Genomic DNA, 19,794 nt, shown 5'->3' with positions numbered 1-19,794 from the left:
TTGTGTTGATTTGGTAATTCTGTACAGATTAAGATGTGTTAATGGATTATTTATCTTATTTGTTGTGAAAATAACGACTCTCTCTTTAAATTTTATGGTAGAATGAACATTTATTCTTGATTATAATTTATTGAATAATAAATACTTATCATTTACAATTAAGCAGAAGTTAAAATGTGGTAACTGTTGAAAATTGAAAATCAGACAGCTATCCCATTTTAAATTGATGGGTGCAAAGTGTGTTTCTTTCTCTTAGGTTACCATTCCATCAAATACAATATCTGTGAATGGAAGGTCAAGACTCAGCCATTCCATGTCCCCTGATGCCCAGGACGGCCGTTAAATGTTACCCTGCCACACCACTGCACTTCACTTCCACTTCAGACCAACTTCATACTAATGGAACATTTTGGCAAATGTATATTCAGATGTACACTAATATATTATCTATTAAAATATTAGAATTTGTGCTGTGGCTTTTAATGCCAGAAGAAAAGTTACCAGAATTTATAATTTATAGTAATTTTTTGATCTTTTTTTTGCCTTAAGAGTTGAATATGCTGCTTTAGAACTTTAAAACAAGGTGTAAATGATTTTCATTTTTTACAAATGAAAAATAATCCCTTTGTATTGATTTCACTTACCAGCACATTCTCTACAATGGTGACTTAGACAAAAGTATAAGATTCATAGACTTATATTTGTATGACATACAACTAGGACAAACATAGATATGACATTTGCTGCCTCAGTGTAGCAATTGGAAATATTTATAAGTTATATGAAAGCCTGTTTTGGGCTGAAAGAATGATTTAGAAAACTAGTGATACCAAATAAGTATATTCAGTTCAATAATTATTTTCAATGATGATTCACTTAGTGTGAAAGACTTGCCTTGTGTATTCTTTATGTAATTACAAATCACTGTCAATTTTATGGGAAGCTCATAGTATTTTAATATTTTATTAACATGGAACTCTTGTTTTTTTAATCTTTAGAACTTAAATTCTACAAGAATTTTAAATATTTTCTGTATATAATTATGACATTGTCACACAGAAATTACACATTTTATGTGCCAGAAGCCTTAAACATCTTTCTGTGAAAATGCTGATATATTGTGACAGTTATTTCACATTTGGTATGTAGAGAGGAATAGGGGTTAGTTTATGTTTATATTGAAAAACTTTAAAGACTATTTGGAAGTTCCAGAAATTCTGGTTTTAATTCAAGTAAAATGATAAAATAGTCATTATATAGTTCAGATGCTAATATTCTAAGTAATAATATATATTTACATTGAAGCTAAAACTGTTAAGCAAAACAATGCCAACTTGTCGGCTTACAGCTCTTCCAGAGTCTAGAGCCTGTTGGTGTTCTGTCCCTACTTTAAGAATTTAATTGCTCACTTATTCTGAAAGCTTTGTTCAAACAAGATGATATTAAATTTGTTTTCACTAAAACTACTGGGATATCTGCCTCTTGGGGATTTTTTTTTCAATTTAATAAAAGCAAGTTGTATATTTGGGGTGCTTTTTAAAATATATAGTTTGTGTCAACCAGCATATTTATTTCCCTTACCTGATGCATACATTTCTATTAGCCAGTGAACAAACAAGAAATTTGTAAGATTTACCATTTATCAGGGATCCCTAGTGTACATTTAAGCCCTGGCATTCTGACTCCAAAATGCATGGTCTAAACATTTAAAATGTTTAGCATAGTTCCTGATACATGGCATGGCCATCTTAAATGCTAAATGTTGCTGCTGTTTTCCTTGAATCATTTGGAGAGACCCTCATATATAGATACTGAAGTTATGTTGTTATAAGCAAGTAGAGAAAGGAGTGAATTTTTTAAAAAAAATTGTGATGGCATAATTATCTACTTATAAAAATATAAATTTGGATCCCTAATTTAAACCTTCATATATTTTGAGTTGGATTGAAGACATAAAGACAAGCAACATGTAAGATGTTTTCAATATATTAATATATAAGAAAGGCTTAATTTATGAAGAAATGAAAGTTACTACAACTCATGATAAGTCTACCTAATAGAAATATCAGCACATTATTCTTACAAGAGGAAATTCAAAAGGCCAACAAACATGGAAAAAAAATATTCTTCACTGATAATCAGGGAAATACAAGTTAAAAACATGGAAAGTTACCACATCAAATTAGCAAAAACGTAAGTTTCAAAATAGCAAGTGTTGTCAGGAACATCAAACAGTGGGAACTCTTCTGTTGGTGGGAAAATACACTGGCATAACTACCAGTTCTGCAATATCTAGTAAAATTAAAGATTCCTTACCATGTTACCTTAAATAAGTACTTATGCACGTGCATAAGGAGACATCTGCAAAAATGTTCACAGCAGCCTTGTGTAAAACAGCAGAAAGGGGTCCTAACCCGTGCTCAGCTTTAGTAATGCATATATTCATATGATAGACTTCCACACAGCAGTCCAAATGAACAAGCTAGAGCTATATATGTCAGCATGAATACATCTCAAAAACAAGTGACAAGAGTGAGTGGTGGAACAAGTCATGTTTTATGAAATTAGTTACATAAAGTATAAATATAAAAAATGATACTATAAATTATGGCTGTATATGTAGGGAAAAAATTTGCTGGTGGTTACCTGTGGGAACCAAGAAAGACTGAATTGAGATTTATAAGAGGCATCAATTGTGTTTGTAGTATTTTATAAACTGCTGTTTGAAAACAAGTGCTTATTATATTCTAGATTCTAGTATACTTGTAGTTTATAATTATAATAAAATAATGTTTTAAAGGTCACATAGGACTTAGGGGGCTATGTATATAAACCATTAATACATGTATGTTCTGAAAAGTCGCCTTATCGACACCATTTTAGGAGAATGTGTGCTATCCTGTCAATGGGGAAAGAAATTTGTGACAAGTAGTTTTCACTCATCATATCCTAAAATAACAGCACAAGGAAGATACAGGAATGGTCTAGAACCAACTTTTGACTTTCATGTATAATTTTTAGCATCTAGGCATTTTGCTTTTCCTTCTTTCCCCCAATCAAGTTATTTATTTATATAATATTAAAATTATAATTCAGATTACATATATATGATAGAGTATAAAATACATTCTTTTTCATCCCCAGCGTCCCACTCCCCTCTCCAAAGATAGCTGTTAATATTTTGATATGAAGCCCTATATAGATGTATTTATATGAAGTACACATGTGCAGGTTTGTTGGGGGCTTTTGTGTGTGTGTGTGTGTGTGTGTGTGTGTGTGTGTTTCTTAACATGAAAGGAGGTCACACTCTAATACTATGTAACAACTTGCCTTTTATACCAGCAGTGTTCTGGAAGAGCTTTTCTTTTTACACATACAGATCGATCGTATTTCTGTTAGCCATTCTATTGTTTCTTGCTGCGGTACATAATGTTGGCTGGAGTGAAGAGATTGGGGTTCAGATCACAAGTCTGCCACTTATGAGTCATGGGATCTTGGGCAAATTACTTTCTCTATGCTTCATTTTCTCTTCTGAAAAATGAATTAATATGAATAAAAATGAACCTTATTTTAAAAACGGCAGGCAATTCATCTTTTAAAGTTACCTGATGTCAATACTATTAGTGAACAGGTATTATTTGCCTAATATACTCCCTATCCTTTGAGGAGTGACCCTTCTTCCGATTTCACCTCTTCATGAACTGCCAGATCTGGCCTTGGCCACTAGGCACTGGCAACAGCATACACACTCTGTCATCTTATCCAAGTCCTTGAAATGAGACCAATCTTTGTCCTGAGACTTAGTTACTTATAGGTGCTTAAAACCCAAAGCGTCCCAATTGATACAATTATGTATGTGTCTAATTCCAGTTTAGTTTGTACCCACTACCAGTAGAGAAAATAAGTATCAAAGAACTAAGAATCAAACTCATCATTTTTAAAATCTACTGATTTTGATAACTGACTTGAAAGAAAAGAACTTGCAATTAGAGGTCATAGTGAAGATTTCCAGGGTCAAAGTGGTTTCTGAGGTTTTAGATGTAAAAATAGCTCCTATTTATTTGCTATTTCAGAGTTGACAACAAGATTTTTATTTGATCCACATATTTAAAAGGTGTGCAAAGATTGCGACTTTACAAAGGTCACAGAAGCAGAGGAGTCTCAGAGTCCCACATCCAATTACTAATTTGTTCTTCCCCATAACTAAATGTAGCAAATGATGAAGAAACTGGTGCTAGATTTCAAGGGATACCAGAATAGGAAGTTATTTGTTCTGAATCTTCAGTTGGTTTTCCTTTTCTCTTAAATGTTACCACTTTCCTGCAAATTTCCATCCTTAATATGTTAGACTCTTCATATAGATACATTGTGTTTACAACAAGGAAAAAATGCCACCATGTGCTCAGAACTTTTTTGACAGGTATTTTGAGAAGAGTTGTGGAACATTCTGGTAATTTGTAGAGATCTGTTGGCATCTCTGCTTCACAAACTGGAAAAAATCATTTGTAAGTCTTGCTAATTACTTTTCTTGGAGAAGAAAAAAAATGCTACAGTTGCAAACAAATGTATAGTTTTCAAAAAGAAGCAACTTTTTTGCTCCCCAGTTTATTCTTAGTTTCCAGCCCAGGCCTTGCGATAGCGATAGGCATAGTGATGGCCTCAATTCTTTCTCTCTCTTGCATCCATACCTTTTGCTGTGATAGCAGTGATGGCCTCAGTTCTTTCCCTCTCTTGCATCCATACCTTTTGCTGTGTGACTTTGCAGCTCCTCTCATTAAAGAGGCAGAGCCCCCTCTCCCACCCATAGGAGCAGGTTTTGAGAGTAACAGAATGAAGTGAAAATGACACTGTGCCAGTTCTAAGACCAGCCCTCAAAGGTTCATGTGTTTCTGCTTGCTTTCACTGTATTTGAAATGTTGCTGTGAGAAAGACATCTCTGAAACAGCTGAATGGTCCTAAGAAAAGGATGAGAGATGCAGGGAGCAGAGCTCCCAACTGAGGCCAACCTAGATCACCTAAGAGCCAGGCCCCCAGTTTACTCTGATGTGTAAGCAATAAATGCTTACCCCAGCAATACCACCAAGGTTTGTGGTTGGTTTATATACAGCATTAATGTGGCAATAGGTGCAATACACCCTGTTAAACAAACCATACACATGTGACTCTAACCCTAATCATAAATTCATTCAGTCTGTTCAGTTCCACAACACTGTTTCCTCCAGAATCTCACAGATGACTTACTAAATCCAACACAAATACACCTCAGACTTTCTGTCTAGCTCCCAACCAGTTAAAAGCAATTCTAAATATTTTTTTCTTAGTCGTAGTGCAAAAGTATATTCTCTCCCTTTCTCTATAGTTTTCTCTCATTTTGTCTTCAGACCTAGAAGCATGAGAGCCCAGCTGTCAAAGTCATCTAGACCCCCTTCAGAAGGTCATTAAATTTGTCTATTTCACAGGATTGCAAGATAAAATACAGAATGCCCAGTTAAATTTGAACTTCGGATAAACAACAAAATTTTTTTTTAGTATAAGCATATCCCATACAATATTTGGGATATACTTATATTTTTATATTGTTTATCTGACGTTCAAGCTAACTAGGCATCCTGTATTTTTCTTAGCTAAATCTGGCAACTGTGCTATTTCATTGAAAACCTGAAAGTGTACAAAGAAGGAAGAAGCAGAATCTGCCATATGAGTAATAGAAGTGAGCAGGCCCAGGACTCCCTAAGTCAAGAAACCAAGAGGCGTCATTACAGAAAAGAGTAACTCACCCTGTGTGCTCCTTGGTAGTTCTCCCTCAGCGATGCCCCCATGTTATGAATGGGGAAAAGTTCACTGAAGGGTTCATAGTGAAGAAACTTTTTGGATGATTTCTGTTGGTGGGTTTTGGATACCTTCAAGGGATCAGAAAATAATATACTTAGGAAATTTTGGTAATGTCATCATTACTCTCTACGTTATTATTATGACGGTTACAATTGTTAAATCTAGGTGGTGGGTATGTGGGTTATATTGTACATGATTTTTAACTTGTCTGCATGTTTGAAATTATAATAAAGTCAATAAGTAAATTATTGAGACACTCCTGTTACAGTGACCGATTGCACTCTATTCATATGGATAAAGACATTTAATTTGTGGCCATTTGTTCTCCTTCCACCCATTAAGAATGTTAGTCAAGTCAGGATAGATGATTGGAGGCAAGTAGGAATTTGGCAAAAGCATCTCACTATTAGCAAAATTAATTAAGGGTGTTATGGTTCAGTTTTAACTAAAAAACACCATACACTGCAAGACCTGATGGAGCACAGTATTATTATTATTATTATTATTTATATTTATATTTTAAGTTCTGTGATACATGTGCAGAACATGCAGGTTTGTTACATCAGTATACATGTGCCATGGTAGTTTGCTGCACCCATCAACCCATCATCTACATTAGATATTTCTCTTAATGATATCCCTCCTCTAGCCCCCGCCCCCACCCCCCGAGAGGCCCAGTGTATGATGTCCCCTTCCCTGTGTCCATGTGTTCTCATTGTTCAACTCCCATTTATGCGGTGTTTGGTTTTCTGTTCTTGGAACACGGCATTATTTTTAAGAGGGACGGGAGAAATAGGGAAAATGAAATTTAAATACCACTTCTCTACCATTTACTCTGCTACATGTCCCTTGAGGTAGATTTTTATCACATTTTACTCATGAAGTTCAGAGCACCCTAGGGTGGTGCTGGGGTTGAAGACATATTTGATACCATGGCCCCATTTTTTTCTGCTATACTCTGCTGCCTTATTGCAATTGTAACTGTGTACTTGAACAATCTTCAAAAAGTTTTTTTTTCCTTTGCAATGAGTACCTCATAAATTACATTTCTAATCTTTGTAACCTTATCTCAGTTGCCTAAACCGGAGAAAAATCATAATGAAAGTGACCAGTATTTCTCCAAGACCACTTATTCTGCCATTTTGAAACCTGATGGATGGCTGGTAATTTGTACGAGGTGTTGCACCACATCCCCTATAAATATGGGACACCTCCTAGAATTTTACTAGGCAGGGTGCTTTAGAGAAGTATGGCCTTCTTGAGAAGTCTAGAATCAAAGTCAGAGGAGACAAACAGAAATGTGGAGAAACATAATCCAATAGTGCATGAGATGTCCCAGAGAAATATTTGCTAAATGCTAGAGGCTGTGAAGACATGATGTAAACGGACTGGTGATCTGGACTTCCAAAACGGGGTGGATAGGAGTTGGTAATGTGAATATAAGAGGAAAGACTCTGAGGGCATGCATATGGTGAGTTTTATTAACAGTCTGCATTATTCTGGGGTGACAAGTTTGTTCCTTTATTTGATGAACATGCGTTGACCATTTTCTTTCCAACAGGCACTGTGCTGGGTCATAAAGAAACAAAGACAGCTAAGACAATTTTAGTCCTCCAAGAATTATAGACTAGTGATGGTTCATAAAACACGGTCATAAAGGAAAACTATGCTAGAAATGTAAGTTGTCCCTTTTTCCACTAGGTCATTTGCCTTTTTTCAGAAGTGCTTTATATGTTCTTGATACTAGCTCATTATTAGTTACATGAATTTAAATATTATCTTCATGTTTGTGGCTTATTGTTTATTTAAATTGTCTTAATGAAAATTTCTTATTAACATAATTGAATGCATCAATATTTTCTGTTATGGTTAAGATTTTTTGTATTATGTTTAAGGATTCCTTTTCTACCCTGAGGTCAGACAGGGGCATTCATTGGTATTTTATTCTGAAAGTTTTAAGGCTTTGCTTCTTAAATTTAAGGTCTGAATTCATCTGAAGTTTTTTGTATGGTTTCAGATAACAATCCATTTTTTCTTCTTGCTCCCTATATGAATAGTCAAATTTTTTAACTGTATTAGTTAAATAACCATGCCTTTCTTCAGTGATCTGACATATTATCTCCATCATTTTTGATGATCCCTAAATTCCTAAGTCTATTTTGGGGCTTTTATTTTCCTGTTCCATTGGTCAAAATGTGTATACTGCACCAATATTACTGTCTTAATTACTGTAACTTTATAATAAGCCTTTATATCTTGAAGAAAAGTTGCTCGTTTTTCTTCTCCTTCAGAAATGTCTTGGCTATTCTTGCTCTTTGCTCTTCTCTGTAAATTTCAGCATAGACTTAATTTCCATAATATATGACTGGAAATTTTACAGAAGAGTTAATGTGTCTAACTAGCAAACACGAAGAATAGCTCAGTGTTAGCAGTTAACTGAGGGAATGCAAATCAAGACTACAAGGAGATAACAATTTGAGCCTATTGACAAAAATTCAGAAGTCTAATAATACTAAGTGTTGGAGAGGATATGGCCCAGTATGATGTTATCCACTGTTGGTGGGAGTATCAATTAGTACAAACACTTTGAAAAATAAGAGGGAATTCTATAATATCTAACATTTGCATATATCCATTTATCTCTCTAGATCTAGATCTTAGCCCTCTCCACCCTGCACTGTGTTCTTGGAAGGGGATCATGAATGGTTTCCTTGCATTCTGCCTTCTGATTTGGTTCAGCCAATGAGAGACCATGGCAAGACATTTGTGAGAAGGGTAGAGAGTCAGGTCAAGGTTCTTAGTGAGATCAACTCTTTCTCTGCCAGTTTGTTAACTGAATTCTACTGAAAGCTAGAGCTCTGTTGAGTAATCTTTTAAAGCTGCAGCTACCCTTTTGAGATTAAGTAATAGCTCCCTGTTTGTGCCTTGTTAGGGCTAGGGATGTTTAAGGATCCTTGCCCTTGCTAGTCCTAGCATGTTTTGTTGTCCCACAATAGTTCTTTTTTTAAACTTTCCTCAATTACACAATTTGATCTTGTTCCTGCCAGTACCTTTGCTAGTACAACCTAAAACTCAACAGTTTCACTCTTAGGCATTTACCCAAGAGAAACCAAAGTAGGTACATTTTCCAGAAGACATGTTAAGAATGTTTGCAGTACACTTTGGATGCTTTGGTAATAGCAAAAAAAAAAAAAAAAAAGAAAGAAAGAAACAGCCCAAGTTCCGATGGGCACAGATAAATAATAGTAAGCAAATGTCAAGGACAAAAATTTTGAAGAAAGCCACAGAAGGCAACATATAAAATTATAACCTTCTTATAAAATTAAATTAGATGTACATATGTTTGCTAAGAGATTTTTAAAAGGAGGCTTGATAAACATTAAATTTAGGAGATTGGTTACCTGTGAGAGGGAGAAAGGGGGATAGGATTAGGTTAGGCAAGGGACACATAGGTAAGTTATCAGTGATATTTATTCTATGATATAAATTGGACAGTGGATTTAGAGATGTTTATTATATAAATTGGTTGAATAAAATAAATGCATAATTAATGTATTACTGTTAAAAATGAATAGCAGGTTTAGAGAGTGTAGAATTCCTCTAAGTAATCCTATGAAGTTTTGAGCAGAAAGGTGACATAATCATAAAATTAATCTGCTGGAAGTGGCCAGAAATTCAGAAGTTAATGATCCTTTGCCAAAATCCAAGTCTGATTTTGATGGGATTCTGGCTCTAGACTCGTGGCAGAAAAAGGGGGGGGGGGCGGGAAAGCAGAGTTAAGAATCGATGGCATTTTTGGTGGAAATACAGAAGGCAAAATGAGAGAGGACTGAAATATGAGGCCAAGAGTTGGTAATCTGGTACAGATTTTCCATCCCAGAATTATTGAAACCAGCATTTTAAATGTTTCATTTTAAGGAAATATGAAGAATATTTAACCATTTGATGCCATCTCTATATTGGCTACATTTATGCCAAATGATATAGAATGCCTTCATTTTTTGGGCTCTTCCCAGTCCTTACTGTTTTCTGGGAATTGAATACAAGATCAAAGCTGAGACTCTGCAAATAAAGGTCAGGTTTTAGCTACATCTACAAGATCAATTATATTTTTTATAGCTGACAGATATTATCCAAGTTGTGTGTGTGTGTGTTTATATGTGTGTGTTTAGTGAAAGGAGTACCATTAAAAGATATAAAGGCACATCCCAGTTAAAAAGATTAAAGAACTTCTATTCAAAATTATGGTATACATTATCTCTGCTTGAATGTCAACCATTCTTAAATTCAGAAAACACTTCTATACTAAACATTTCTCTTAAATATTTAAATGTTAGTTTATTTACTGCATTCAATAAAAATAGCAAAACTTCTTAGGGAATTCAATCCTGTGGGTTGAGTTGTTAATCCCTGTACTCTATTTATACAATTATTTTTCAGGTTTCTTTCCTATTTTTATCTTGTCCTTCAACTGCAGTATAGTTCACGGTTGCCTATTTTTAGTGCACTCAAGTACCACACCATGGAAATGCTGTCACAGTTCACCATATAACCACAGCAGTACTGGACCGCACCTTGCTTGGCAGCAGGTGGCCAGTGCTTATGTTATCTGTCTTTCAATTTAAAGGGTGAGTCCCAAGTTTTCTATTCTCCTACCATAAAGAATACCCATGTCATTGTGGAAGAAAAGAAAAGCAATAAAACATTTTTATGACCCCTGTATTTTAGAAGAGACCTCAAAAACCTTGTCTAAATTTAAGATAAGACATTTAATACACATGCCAAAGATAAAGTAAGTCATTTTTAGCAAACTTGGGACTTTCGGCTCACTTTTTGTCCCATCCTCATTTGGGGAATCCTAAAAAATCATTTTATTTTTTAAGAAAAGTCTCAGAGAAATGAGTTTGACTTCTTGAAGATTCTTTGGCAGCTTTCTTTTCTTTTTAAAATTCTTGTCTAGATGAGCTGTCTGCAGAACAAGCCTATATTTATTTAAATATAAATTTAAAATCTGTGCCTCAAGCCTCTTTGATATCTGAGATGGGGCCAAAATGACAAGTGTGTTGAGAGATATCTGGTTAATATTTTTTCAGATTATCCAAATCAACTCACTTGTAGAAGGCTGACAGTGGGATTAGAAGAAAGGAAATCAATATGTAATTATGACATGGTGCTTTGGTATGAGACAACGGTGTATTTGAAATTGGTTTCCTCCTTCCCAACCATCAGTCTGTCAATGCCATCTGTTGCACAATGTGAAGAACAACTGAGCTCATCGTCAACAAACACTGGCTGTTGGTCTCCTCATTTTTTTTTTCTGAGGTACTTGTCTTTATCAAGACAAAGGTCCCTGAAGCATCACAAAGATTTGTGCCTTAAGGAATGTAGCACAATGAAATTAAGATTGTTTTCTTGAAACTTTTAAGTGGTCATAAAGAAATAAGAATAAAATGGAGAAATTATTCCAAGGATGCCTGCCCAACACAATGTCACAGATATGAAATTTCACTTGCTTCATTTAAAAGGGTATGATTCAGTGTAGAAATAACAAAGATTTCAAATCTCAGTTACCAACATGTGGAATAGCAGTGTACTGTGTGGCTTCCCTTGGTTGCAATAGCAGAAGAAAATTACGCATGAATGTTTAAAGAGATGTTAGAACTATGTTATATTATTCATGCTATACCTTCTTTTATCACTTAACATAATTGTAGTGTAAAAGCTGCTTATCCAATTTTTCCCATGAGGGTAGACTCCATATCTATCTTGTTTGCCCTCTATCCCCAATCCATAACACATCATAACAACAGGAGCTTTTGCCCTTACCATATCTTCATCTAAATGCTTCATTGATGTTAATCATTTAATAAAAAATAACAGTAGGTATTATTATTACCTCTATCTTATAAATGAGGAAGCTGAGGAACAAGTTATCCAAGATTACATATCTAGTAAACAGAAAGCCAGAACATGAACCCAGGCATTTTGACTCTAGAGTCCTCATTCTTCCATATTGCCTGTCATATTAGGCATGCAATAAATGTTTGTTGAAAGAATGCATGAATAAGACAGTAAATTTTGGCTGGGCGCAGTGGTTCACGCCTGTAATGCCAGCACTTTGGGAGGTCGAGGTGGGCAGATCACGAGGTCAAGAGATCGAGGCCATCCTGGCCAACACGGTGAAACCCTATCTCAACTAAAAATACAAAAATTAGCTGGGTCTGGTGGTGCGTGCCTGTAGTTCCAGCTACTCGGGAGGCTGAGGCAGGAGAATCACTTGAATCTGGGAGGTGGAGGTTGCAATGAGCCAAGATTACGCCACTGCACTCCAGACTGGCGACAGAACGAGCCTCTGTCTGAAAACAAACAACAACAACAACAAAAAACAAAAAGATAGTAAATTTTATATTTTAGCTTGACTAAATGAGGCATAGACCATTAGAAATACCAATTCTACCTTCCTACAAATCTTATAATAGAGGTACTCAATAGTATTTATAGCATAATAATATGACAATAGCCAGCTTCATTCTTGATGTAATTGTAGAATTCTCTCAAGTTTCTAAAGAGATATTTTTTAAAAATTTGGTTAGGTTTAATTTGCCCAAAGTTGTTTTCATTTCCATTTAAACATATTCTGCCATAAACAATACACAAATATATAAGCACAGAACTCTTTCATAGTACTTGTAAAAGTGGCTTACAAACTTGGAAATTCCTGTGAAGTGAATTCACTGAGTTTATTTATTTATTTTTATTTTTATTTTTTTGAAACAGAGTCTCTGTCACCCAGGCTGCAGTGCAGTGGCCCGATCTCAGCTCACTACAACCTCCGCTCCTGGGTTCAAGTGATTCTCATGCCTCAACCTCCCTAGTAGCTAAGATTACAAACATGCGCCACCACACCTGGCTAATTTTTGTATTTTTAAGGTTTCACCATGTTGGCCAGGGTGGTCTCAAGCTCCTGATCTCAAGTGATGTGCCCGCCTCAGCCTCCCAAAGTGCTGGGATTACATGCGTGAGCCACCGCGCCTGGCCTAGCCACCGCGCCCAGCCTTACTGATCGAGCTTAAAAACATTCACCAAGTACCCGCAATATAAAGTACTATGCCTCTAACTAATGCCCCCCTCTCCATTGCGCCTTTCTTATTCTTTCCATAGAGGTGAATAAGTCTGGTCATGTTCTCTGACTTTATATTTATTATGTATTTTAAGCTTTATTACTTTTTTCCATTTTAATAGATTTTAACAAGAGAACAGACAAATTTCACTATTTCAGTAATAAGAAAATTCTCATAAGAATCAAGGAATAACAGACATGAATTATGTATACTTATAAAGACAATTGCTTTTTCCAAAATTATATTTCAAGAGAAAAGTTCAGTAACATTTAATTGAAGGCAATTTTTAAATTATTGTTGTTTTTGCTAGAATCAGTTTTATTCAAGAGTGTGTGGGGCTGCAGTTACACAATGCAGGGAGGGTGCAGTCTGGACCAGGAAACCAGAAATCTGGGTTATGGGCCTGGGGATGTACCAATTTACTAGGAGACCTTATCCAAGTTACTTCGCTTCTCAGAGCCTCAAGTCTTTTATCTGTGATACTAAGGTGTTCTGAAATATCCCTGTCTCTTCCAGAAAACATATATTATAATGAATCATCACACCAATATTGTGAATTTCATAGTGACATTTTTTACAAAGTCATTTTTAAGGGAAGAAGAAAAAAACCCTCTCCTTTCTTGAAATCTAGATTCTATTTAAGTGATACTATTTGTCTATGAAAAATACAATGAGCTATGGTGAAGTGATTTGTGTAAATGATCTCATTCAGGAGGCGCTGAAGGGACAGACACTTGTCATTGCCAAGTAAGTCACATTTAAATTCCCTCAAGCCTTGAGAAATAATGTGAGGGAAAGTGCAAAAATAGCACAGTCATTCCTTTGGACTAAGTCAACTCCTAGGCCTCCTGAGAGCACTGCAGCTGTGTGTTCATCTATATGCAAAGAGAAATAAAAAGAATCAACTATATTTGTCACAGGGTACTTTCCTATATACCAGCGTACACCTCTATCAATACATTTTATGCTGAGACTTTTGGTAAGGAAAGACTCACCATACACACTGCCTCATGCACAGATATAGACACATATTGAAGATACTTTCTTTCCCCTGCAATACAGAAAATTGCATGAGCACACACAACCACACTAAACCAACCAGAATGAAACTAGAGGCAGCCGTATCTGATTGAAACTGTGGTGAGAATTGAGATTGACAGAGTTACAGGGCTAGGAGGTTAATGAGTCCATACTCCTGCCTCCAGTCAGAACTGTCCTAAGCCATTCCAAGTAAATGACAGCTCAGCCTCTTGGAAAAAAAAAAAAAATCTTCATAACGTGCTTCAGTAACCGATTCCATTGTCTAAATATCCTTATCCTCATAAAGCTCTGGAAGCAATATGAATCCACATTCTCCTCTGTTTAATCTCTATGTTGACAGATATCAAAAATAATAAATTGACAGAAATGTCAAAGATGATGAGAGCCTTAGGGATGGGTCATGGAACTGGTTATCACCTTACCAGAGACCTCAGAGGAGAGAATAATTAGCAAGTCTGTTGTGGATTGTGGTTCTAGTTAAACTAATATTATGAGTCTATTTGTTTTTGCACATAAAATCTGTTATGAACCGCTAAATGAAATTTTGCCTTGCACTTCATAGCAAGGACCACAGACTTAGCAAACACTATCCTGAGCAGAAACATGTCATCAAATAATAGGTTCTTACATTAAAAAAAAACAAAAAAACAAAAAAGGAAGTGTAGAACTGGTGTGCAAGTAGAACCATACTTCTTTATTTACTAATTATTTTTTGTTATAGTATTCTAATTTATAGATACTTTCTCATATATAATGGTTCTAATAATAGATTACTGCATGCCCTTTACTTCTGAGAATTGGGAGTGATGAAGGTGTTGGCAGCATTATATACAGAAAGGAGTAAGAGGTTTGCAAACCAGAGTTCTAATCCCTTGTCTACTGTTTTATCATCTCTATGGGTTTCAGAATACTGCTTGATGCCTGGACTTCATTGCCCTTACCTGTGAAGTGAGACTAATAACGCCTATTTTACATTGTTCTTGAAGAATGAAATGAGATAATACTGGTGAAAGCACCCAGGACTTGGCGGGCACTAGAATAAATGTCAATTGACCATGAATCTGATCTGCCACCATTGCTTTTCTTTCTTCTCCATTCCTCATGAGTTCTGAGAAGTAATTGAGTGTGGGACAAACTTTCCTCTTCTGAGCGTGTCACTAGCCTTGGTTTCTGCTTCCATTTGGCCTCTCTTCTCTGTTGCTGATCACCATGCAGGCTCGTGGGGGGAAATTTCCCACAGGGACATCAGGGGCAAAGGCAAGGAGACCTTCTCATCCCAACTTAAAACTGATGTTGGGTTTTAACTTGAATTTTTAAAAATCTGCACATGTTACATTTTTGCTAAGTAAAAGTAGATGGAATTCAGGTTCTAAAACACTGTATTCATTTTTAGAAAGCCATAACAGAACTTCTTTGTGCAAAGGATAAAGAGACTGATTCAAAGATAGACTACTTTTTAATTCACAAGAGTGAGCAATAAGATTGCTATTATTCATTGTTAGCTAGAAATGCTATTATCTTCATTATTTGGAATAGATTGAAAAAACTTATTATCAGAGAAATATGTTCTTATACATATAAAAGATAGATGTAGAGATAATTAAAACATCACTCCTAATTTTATGATCCAGAAACAACCACTGATAATATTTATGCACTTTTTTTTCTCTTTTTCTACATATATTCTGATGGGAAGGACTGCTTTCAAGTTCAAATTCTTCCACTTACTGGTCAGTCTTTGCAAGTTATTTAGGTTCTCTAAGCATCTGTCACTGCATCTGAAAACTGGTACCAACTTTATAGAGTGCTTGTGAAGATTAATAAGAAAATGCATATAAAACACTCAATACTGAATGTGGTACAGAATAAGCTTTCAATCATGTCAGCTGCTGTTATGATGATCTTTATTACCTGTATTATATTTTCAATGGAAAAATAACAGTTCAAGGAGCGGCAATGACAGTCACTAGCAAGCTATTTTGACTTGGGCATTTGGAGTTGGTGCAATACAGAAAGTCAGGTTTCTCACGTAACAACAACAACAAAAAGACAATGTACTTAATGCTTTACTGTGTGATCCCAGATACTGTAATATCATAACTTATTTAATCCTTACAACAGACGTATGAGAAACATTATTATTATTCCCATTTACAGATGAGTAAACTGAGTCAAAGGTTAAGCCACATGCAAATTTTCACAGTGAAGTGGCAAAACTGGGATGTGAATGGAATCAATTGAACCAGATAGATATGTACCAAGAAAAGAATTAGATAGATGGCCTATCCTTTTAGAAAGAATGTTTTGCAGTGTTCCCAATTGGGTACATCCAGCAAAGTTACAGGGCTTCACATTCAGTCCATTTCTTCTGAACTTTGTGGGTAGCTAGAAGTGGTTGGGCAGCAAGCAGTGTTCTTGGAAAAATAGATGTGTATTACTCTTGGAAACAGACCATGTTGCAAGAAAGTCTTTGGCATAAAACAAGGCTGAGTATACACGGTTGTCTCTCATATGGCATTGGTTTGGAAACATAAGTGGACAAGCCAAACCCTATAAGTCTCCCTTTTCCTTTGAATTGAATTCCAGAATGTGTTTTTACACTTGATCTCAGCCAAAAGGCTGAGAAGCAATCAGAATGTGTTTTTTTATATTACCAGGTAGCATTCATGTTTGTCCTTATTTATTCCTGCATAATATTTCATTCAGTGGATGTAACAAAGGCTATTGAATGAAAACAAGATTCCTCATTCATTCCAAACTAAGTTAAAAATCCTATGCTCTCTGAGTTCATCAACTCTTCCCTTTCGGATAATGAGGAAAAAAAGAGAACAAAAGTATCTAAAAACACAAGACGAACGAATGATAAACAATAATTGCTGTCAACTTTTGGGGGAAAAACTACTATGTTCAGCTATTGCTAAGGACAGGATAAATTGGTACATTCCTGTTAGAAAACAATTTAGCAACACTTATGAAGTGTACTGTAAATGTACTGTAACTGTTCATACCGTTCATACCACTTGGCACACGTTCTCCCATTCCTGGGAATTTATCCTAAGGCAATAATTAAAAAGAAAAAAGTATATAAATTCAGGCAGAACTCAAATGAAGTGTTAATTATAAATGAAACCCAAGGAGCAAACTGATGGTTCAACAATAGACAAGTAGATAAATAAACATCGACAGAATGTTTTGCTCCTTCAAATAATTATAATCATGAACGAGAAAATAACAGAGAAAAAGGAAAAGTTAAAAAGCAGGGCACTAAATATACAGGCATACCTCATTTCACTGTGCTTTGCTTAATTGCACTTCACAAACATTGGATTTTTTACAAATTGAAGGTTAGTGGCAACCCTGCATCAGGTAATTTGATTAGTGCAATTTTTCCAACAGCATGTGCTCACTTCATGTCCTTGTGTCACACTTTTGTAATTGTAAAATGTAAAACAACTGAGAAATGTTGTATGTGTTCTGACTGCTCCAACAACCAGCCATTCCCCCATCTCTCTTGTCTCCTCAGGCCTCCCTATTTCCTGAGACGCAACATATTGAAACTAGGCCAATTAACCCTACAGTGGCCTCTAAGTGTTCAAGTGAAAGAAAGAGTTAAAGGCTCTCACTTTGAACCAAAAGCTAGGAATGATTAAGTTTAGTGAGGAAGGCATGTCAAAAGCCGAGACAGGCTGGGCGTAGTGGCTCACACCTGTAATCTCAGCACTTTGGGAGGCCAAGGCGGGTAGATCACCTGAGGTCCGGAGTTCATGACCAGCCTGGCCAACATGGTGAAACCCCACCTCTACAAAAAATACAAAAGTTAGCAGGGAGTGGTGGTGCATGCCTGTAGTCCCAGCTACTTGGGAGGCTGAGGCAGGACAATCATGAACTGGAAAATAACAGAGAAACTGGAAAATAACAGAGAAACTGGAAAATAACAGAGGTTGCAGTGAGCTGAGCTCACGCCACTGCCCTCCAGCCTGGGCGATAGAGTGAGACTCCATCTCAAAAAAAAAAAAAGCCGAGACAGGCTTATTATACCAAACAGCCAAGTTGTGAATGCAAATGAAAAGATCGTAAAGGAAATGAAAAGTGCTACTCCAGTGAACACATGAATGATAAGAAAGCAAAGCAGCCTTATTGCTGATATGGAGACAGTTTAGTGGTCTGGCTAGAAGACCAAAGCAGCCACAACATACCCTTGAGCCAAAACCTAATCCAGAGCAACATCCTAACTCTCTTCCTCAATTCTATGAAGGCTGAGAGAGATGAAGCTATAGAAGAAAAATGTGAAGCTAGGAGAGGTTAGTTCACAAGGTTTAACAAAAGAAGCTGTCTCTGTAACAGAAAAGTGTAAAGTGAAGCAGCAAGTGCTGATGTAGAAGCTGCAGCAAGCTATGCAGAAGATCTAGATTAGATCATTGATGAAGGCGGGGCTACACTAAATAACAGATTTTTAACATAGACAAAACAGCCTTCTCTTGGAAGAAAATGCCATCTAGGACTTTTATAGCTAGAGAGAAGTCAATGAATGGCTTCAAAGCTTCAGTGAACAGGCTGACTCTCTTGTTAGGGGCTAATGGAACTGGTGACTTTAAGTTGAAACCAATGCTCATTTAGCATTCCAAAAAATATGAGCGTCCTTCATAATTATGCTATATCTACTGTGCCTGTGCTCAAAACACCAAAGCATGGATGACAGCACCTCTGTTTACAGCACGGATTACTGAATATTTTAAGCCCACCGTTGACATCAATTGCTTAGAAAAAAAGACCCATTTCAAAATATTACTTTTCATTGATAATGCACCTAGTCACCCAGGACCTCTGTTGAAGATATATAAAGAGATTAATATTTAACATATAATATTAAATAAATATCTTATTATTTAAGAAATACATTTTGTGGGGCTATACCTTACATAGTTATTCTTCTGATGGATCCGAGGAAAGTAAAAACCTTCTGGAAAAGATTCACCATTCTAGATGCCATTAAGAACATTTGTGATTCATGGGAAGAAGTAAAAACAGCAACATTAAAAAGAGTTTGGAAGAAGTTGATTCCAACCCTCATGGATGACTTGGAAGGGTTCAAGACTCCAGTAGAGGAAATCACAGCAGATGTGGTAGAAATAACAAGAGAGCTAGAATTAGAAGTGGAGCCTGAAGATGTGACTGGATTGCCACAATCTCATGAGAAAACTTGAACAGTTGAGGAGTTGCTTCTTATGGAAGAGCAAAGAAAGTGTTTTTTTGAGATGGAAATGACAACAAAGGATTTAGATATTACACAAACTTAGTTGAAAAAGCATCGGCAGGTTTTGAGAAGACTGACTCAAATTTTGAAAGAAGTCCTACTGTGGGTAAAATGTTATCAAACAGCATTGCATGCTACAGATAAATCTTTTGTGAAAGGAAGAGTTCGTTAGTGTGGCAAGCTTCACTGGTATATTATTTTAAGAAATTACCAGAACCACCTCAGCCTCCAGCAAACACCATCTTGATTTATCAGCATCCATCAACATTGAGGCAAGACCTTCTACTAGCAAAAACATTACGACTTACTGAAGATTCAGATGATCGTTAGCATTTTTTAGCAATATAGTATTTTTAAGGTATGTACATTGTTTTTTAGACATAATGTTATTGCACAATTACTAGACTATAGTATAGTGTGTCCATAACTTTTATATGTACTGGGCAACCAAAAAATTTGTGTGACTTGCTTAATTGCAATATTTATTATATTGTAGTGGTCTAGAATGGAACCTGCAGTATCTCTGAGGTATAACTATACTTCATG

At 35.9% G+C, this 19,794-nt stretch overlaps 1 protein-coding gene across 26 annotated transcripts in view; it reads left to right on the top strand.

The window, feature by feature from the left end:
• The window catches only part of COBLL1 (cordon-bleu WH2 repeat protein like 1), a 213,727-nt gene that overhangs the window by 154,618 nt on the left and 39,315 nt on the right, over positions 1–19,794 (top strand). For 10 of the 26 annotated variants that reach the window (XM_054679082.2, XM_009443617.5, XM_003949909.6 and 7 more), the window contains one exon: positions 257–1,526. The exons of 12 other annotated variants lie outside the window; for them this stretch is intronic. In XM_054679082.2, the coding sequence (XP_054535057.1) occupies positions 257–343 (87 nt within the window). In that variant the 3' untranslated portion in view covers positions 344–1,526. Of the gene's footprint in view, positions 1–256; positions 1,527–7,393; positions 10,629–17,517; positions 19,607–19,794 lie in introns of those variants that run through there. 4 more of the 26 variants (XR_008546620.1, XR_008546619.1, XM_054679080.1 and 1 more) reach the window with 2 other exon arrangements.

Source organism: Pan troglodytes, chromosome 13 (assembly GCF_028858775.2).
Source record: "Pan troglodytes isolate AG18354 chromosome 13, NHGRI_mPanTro3-v2.0_pri, whole genome shotgun sequence".
Lineage (NCBI taxonomy): Eukaryota > Metazoa > Chordata > Mammalia > Primates > Hominidae > Pan > Pan troglodytes.
This window is presented reverse-complemented; position numbering and strand designations above follow the sequence as displayed.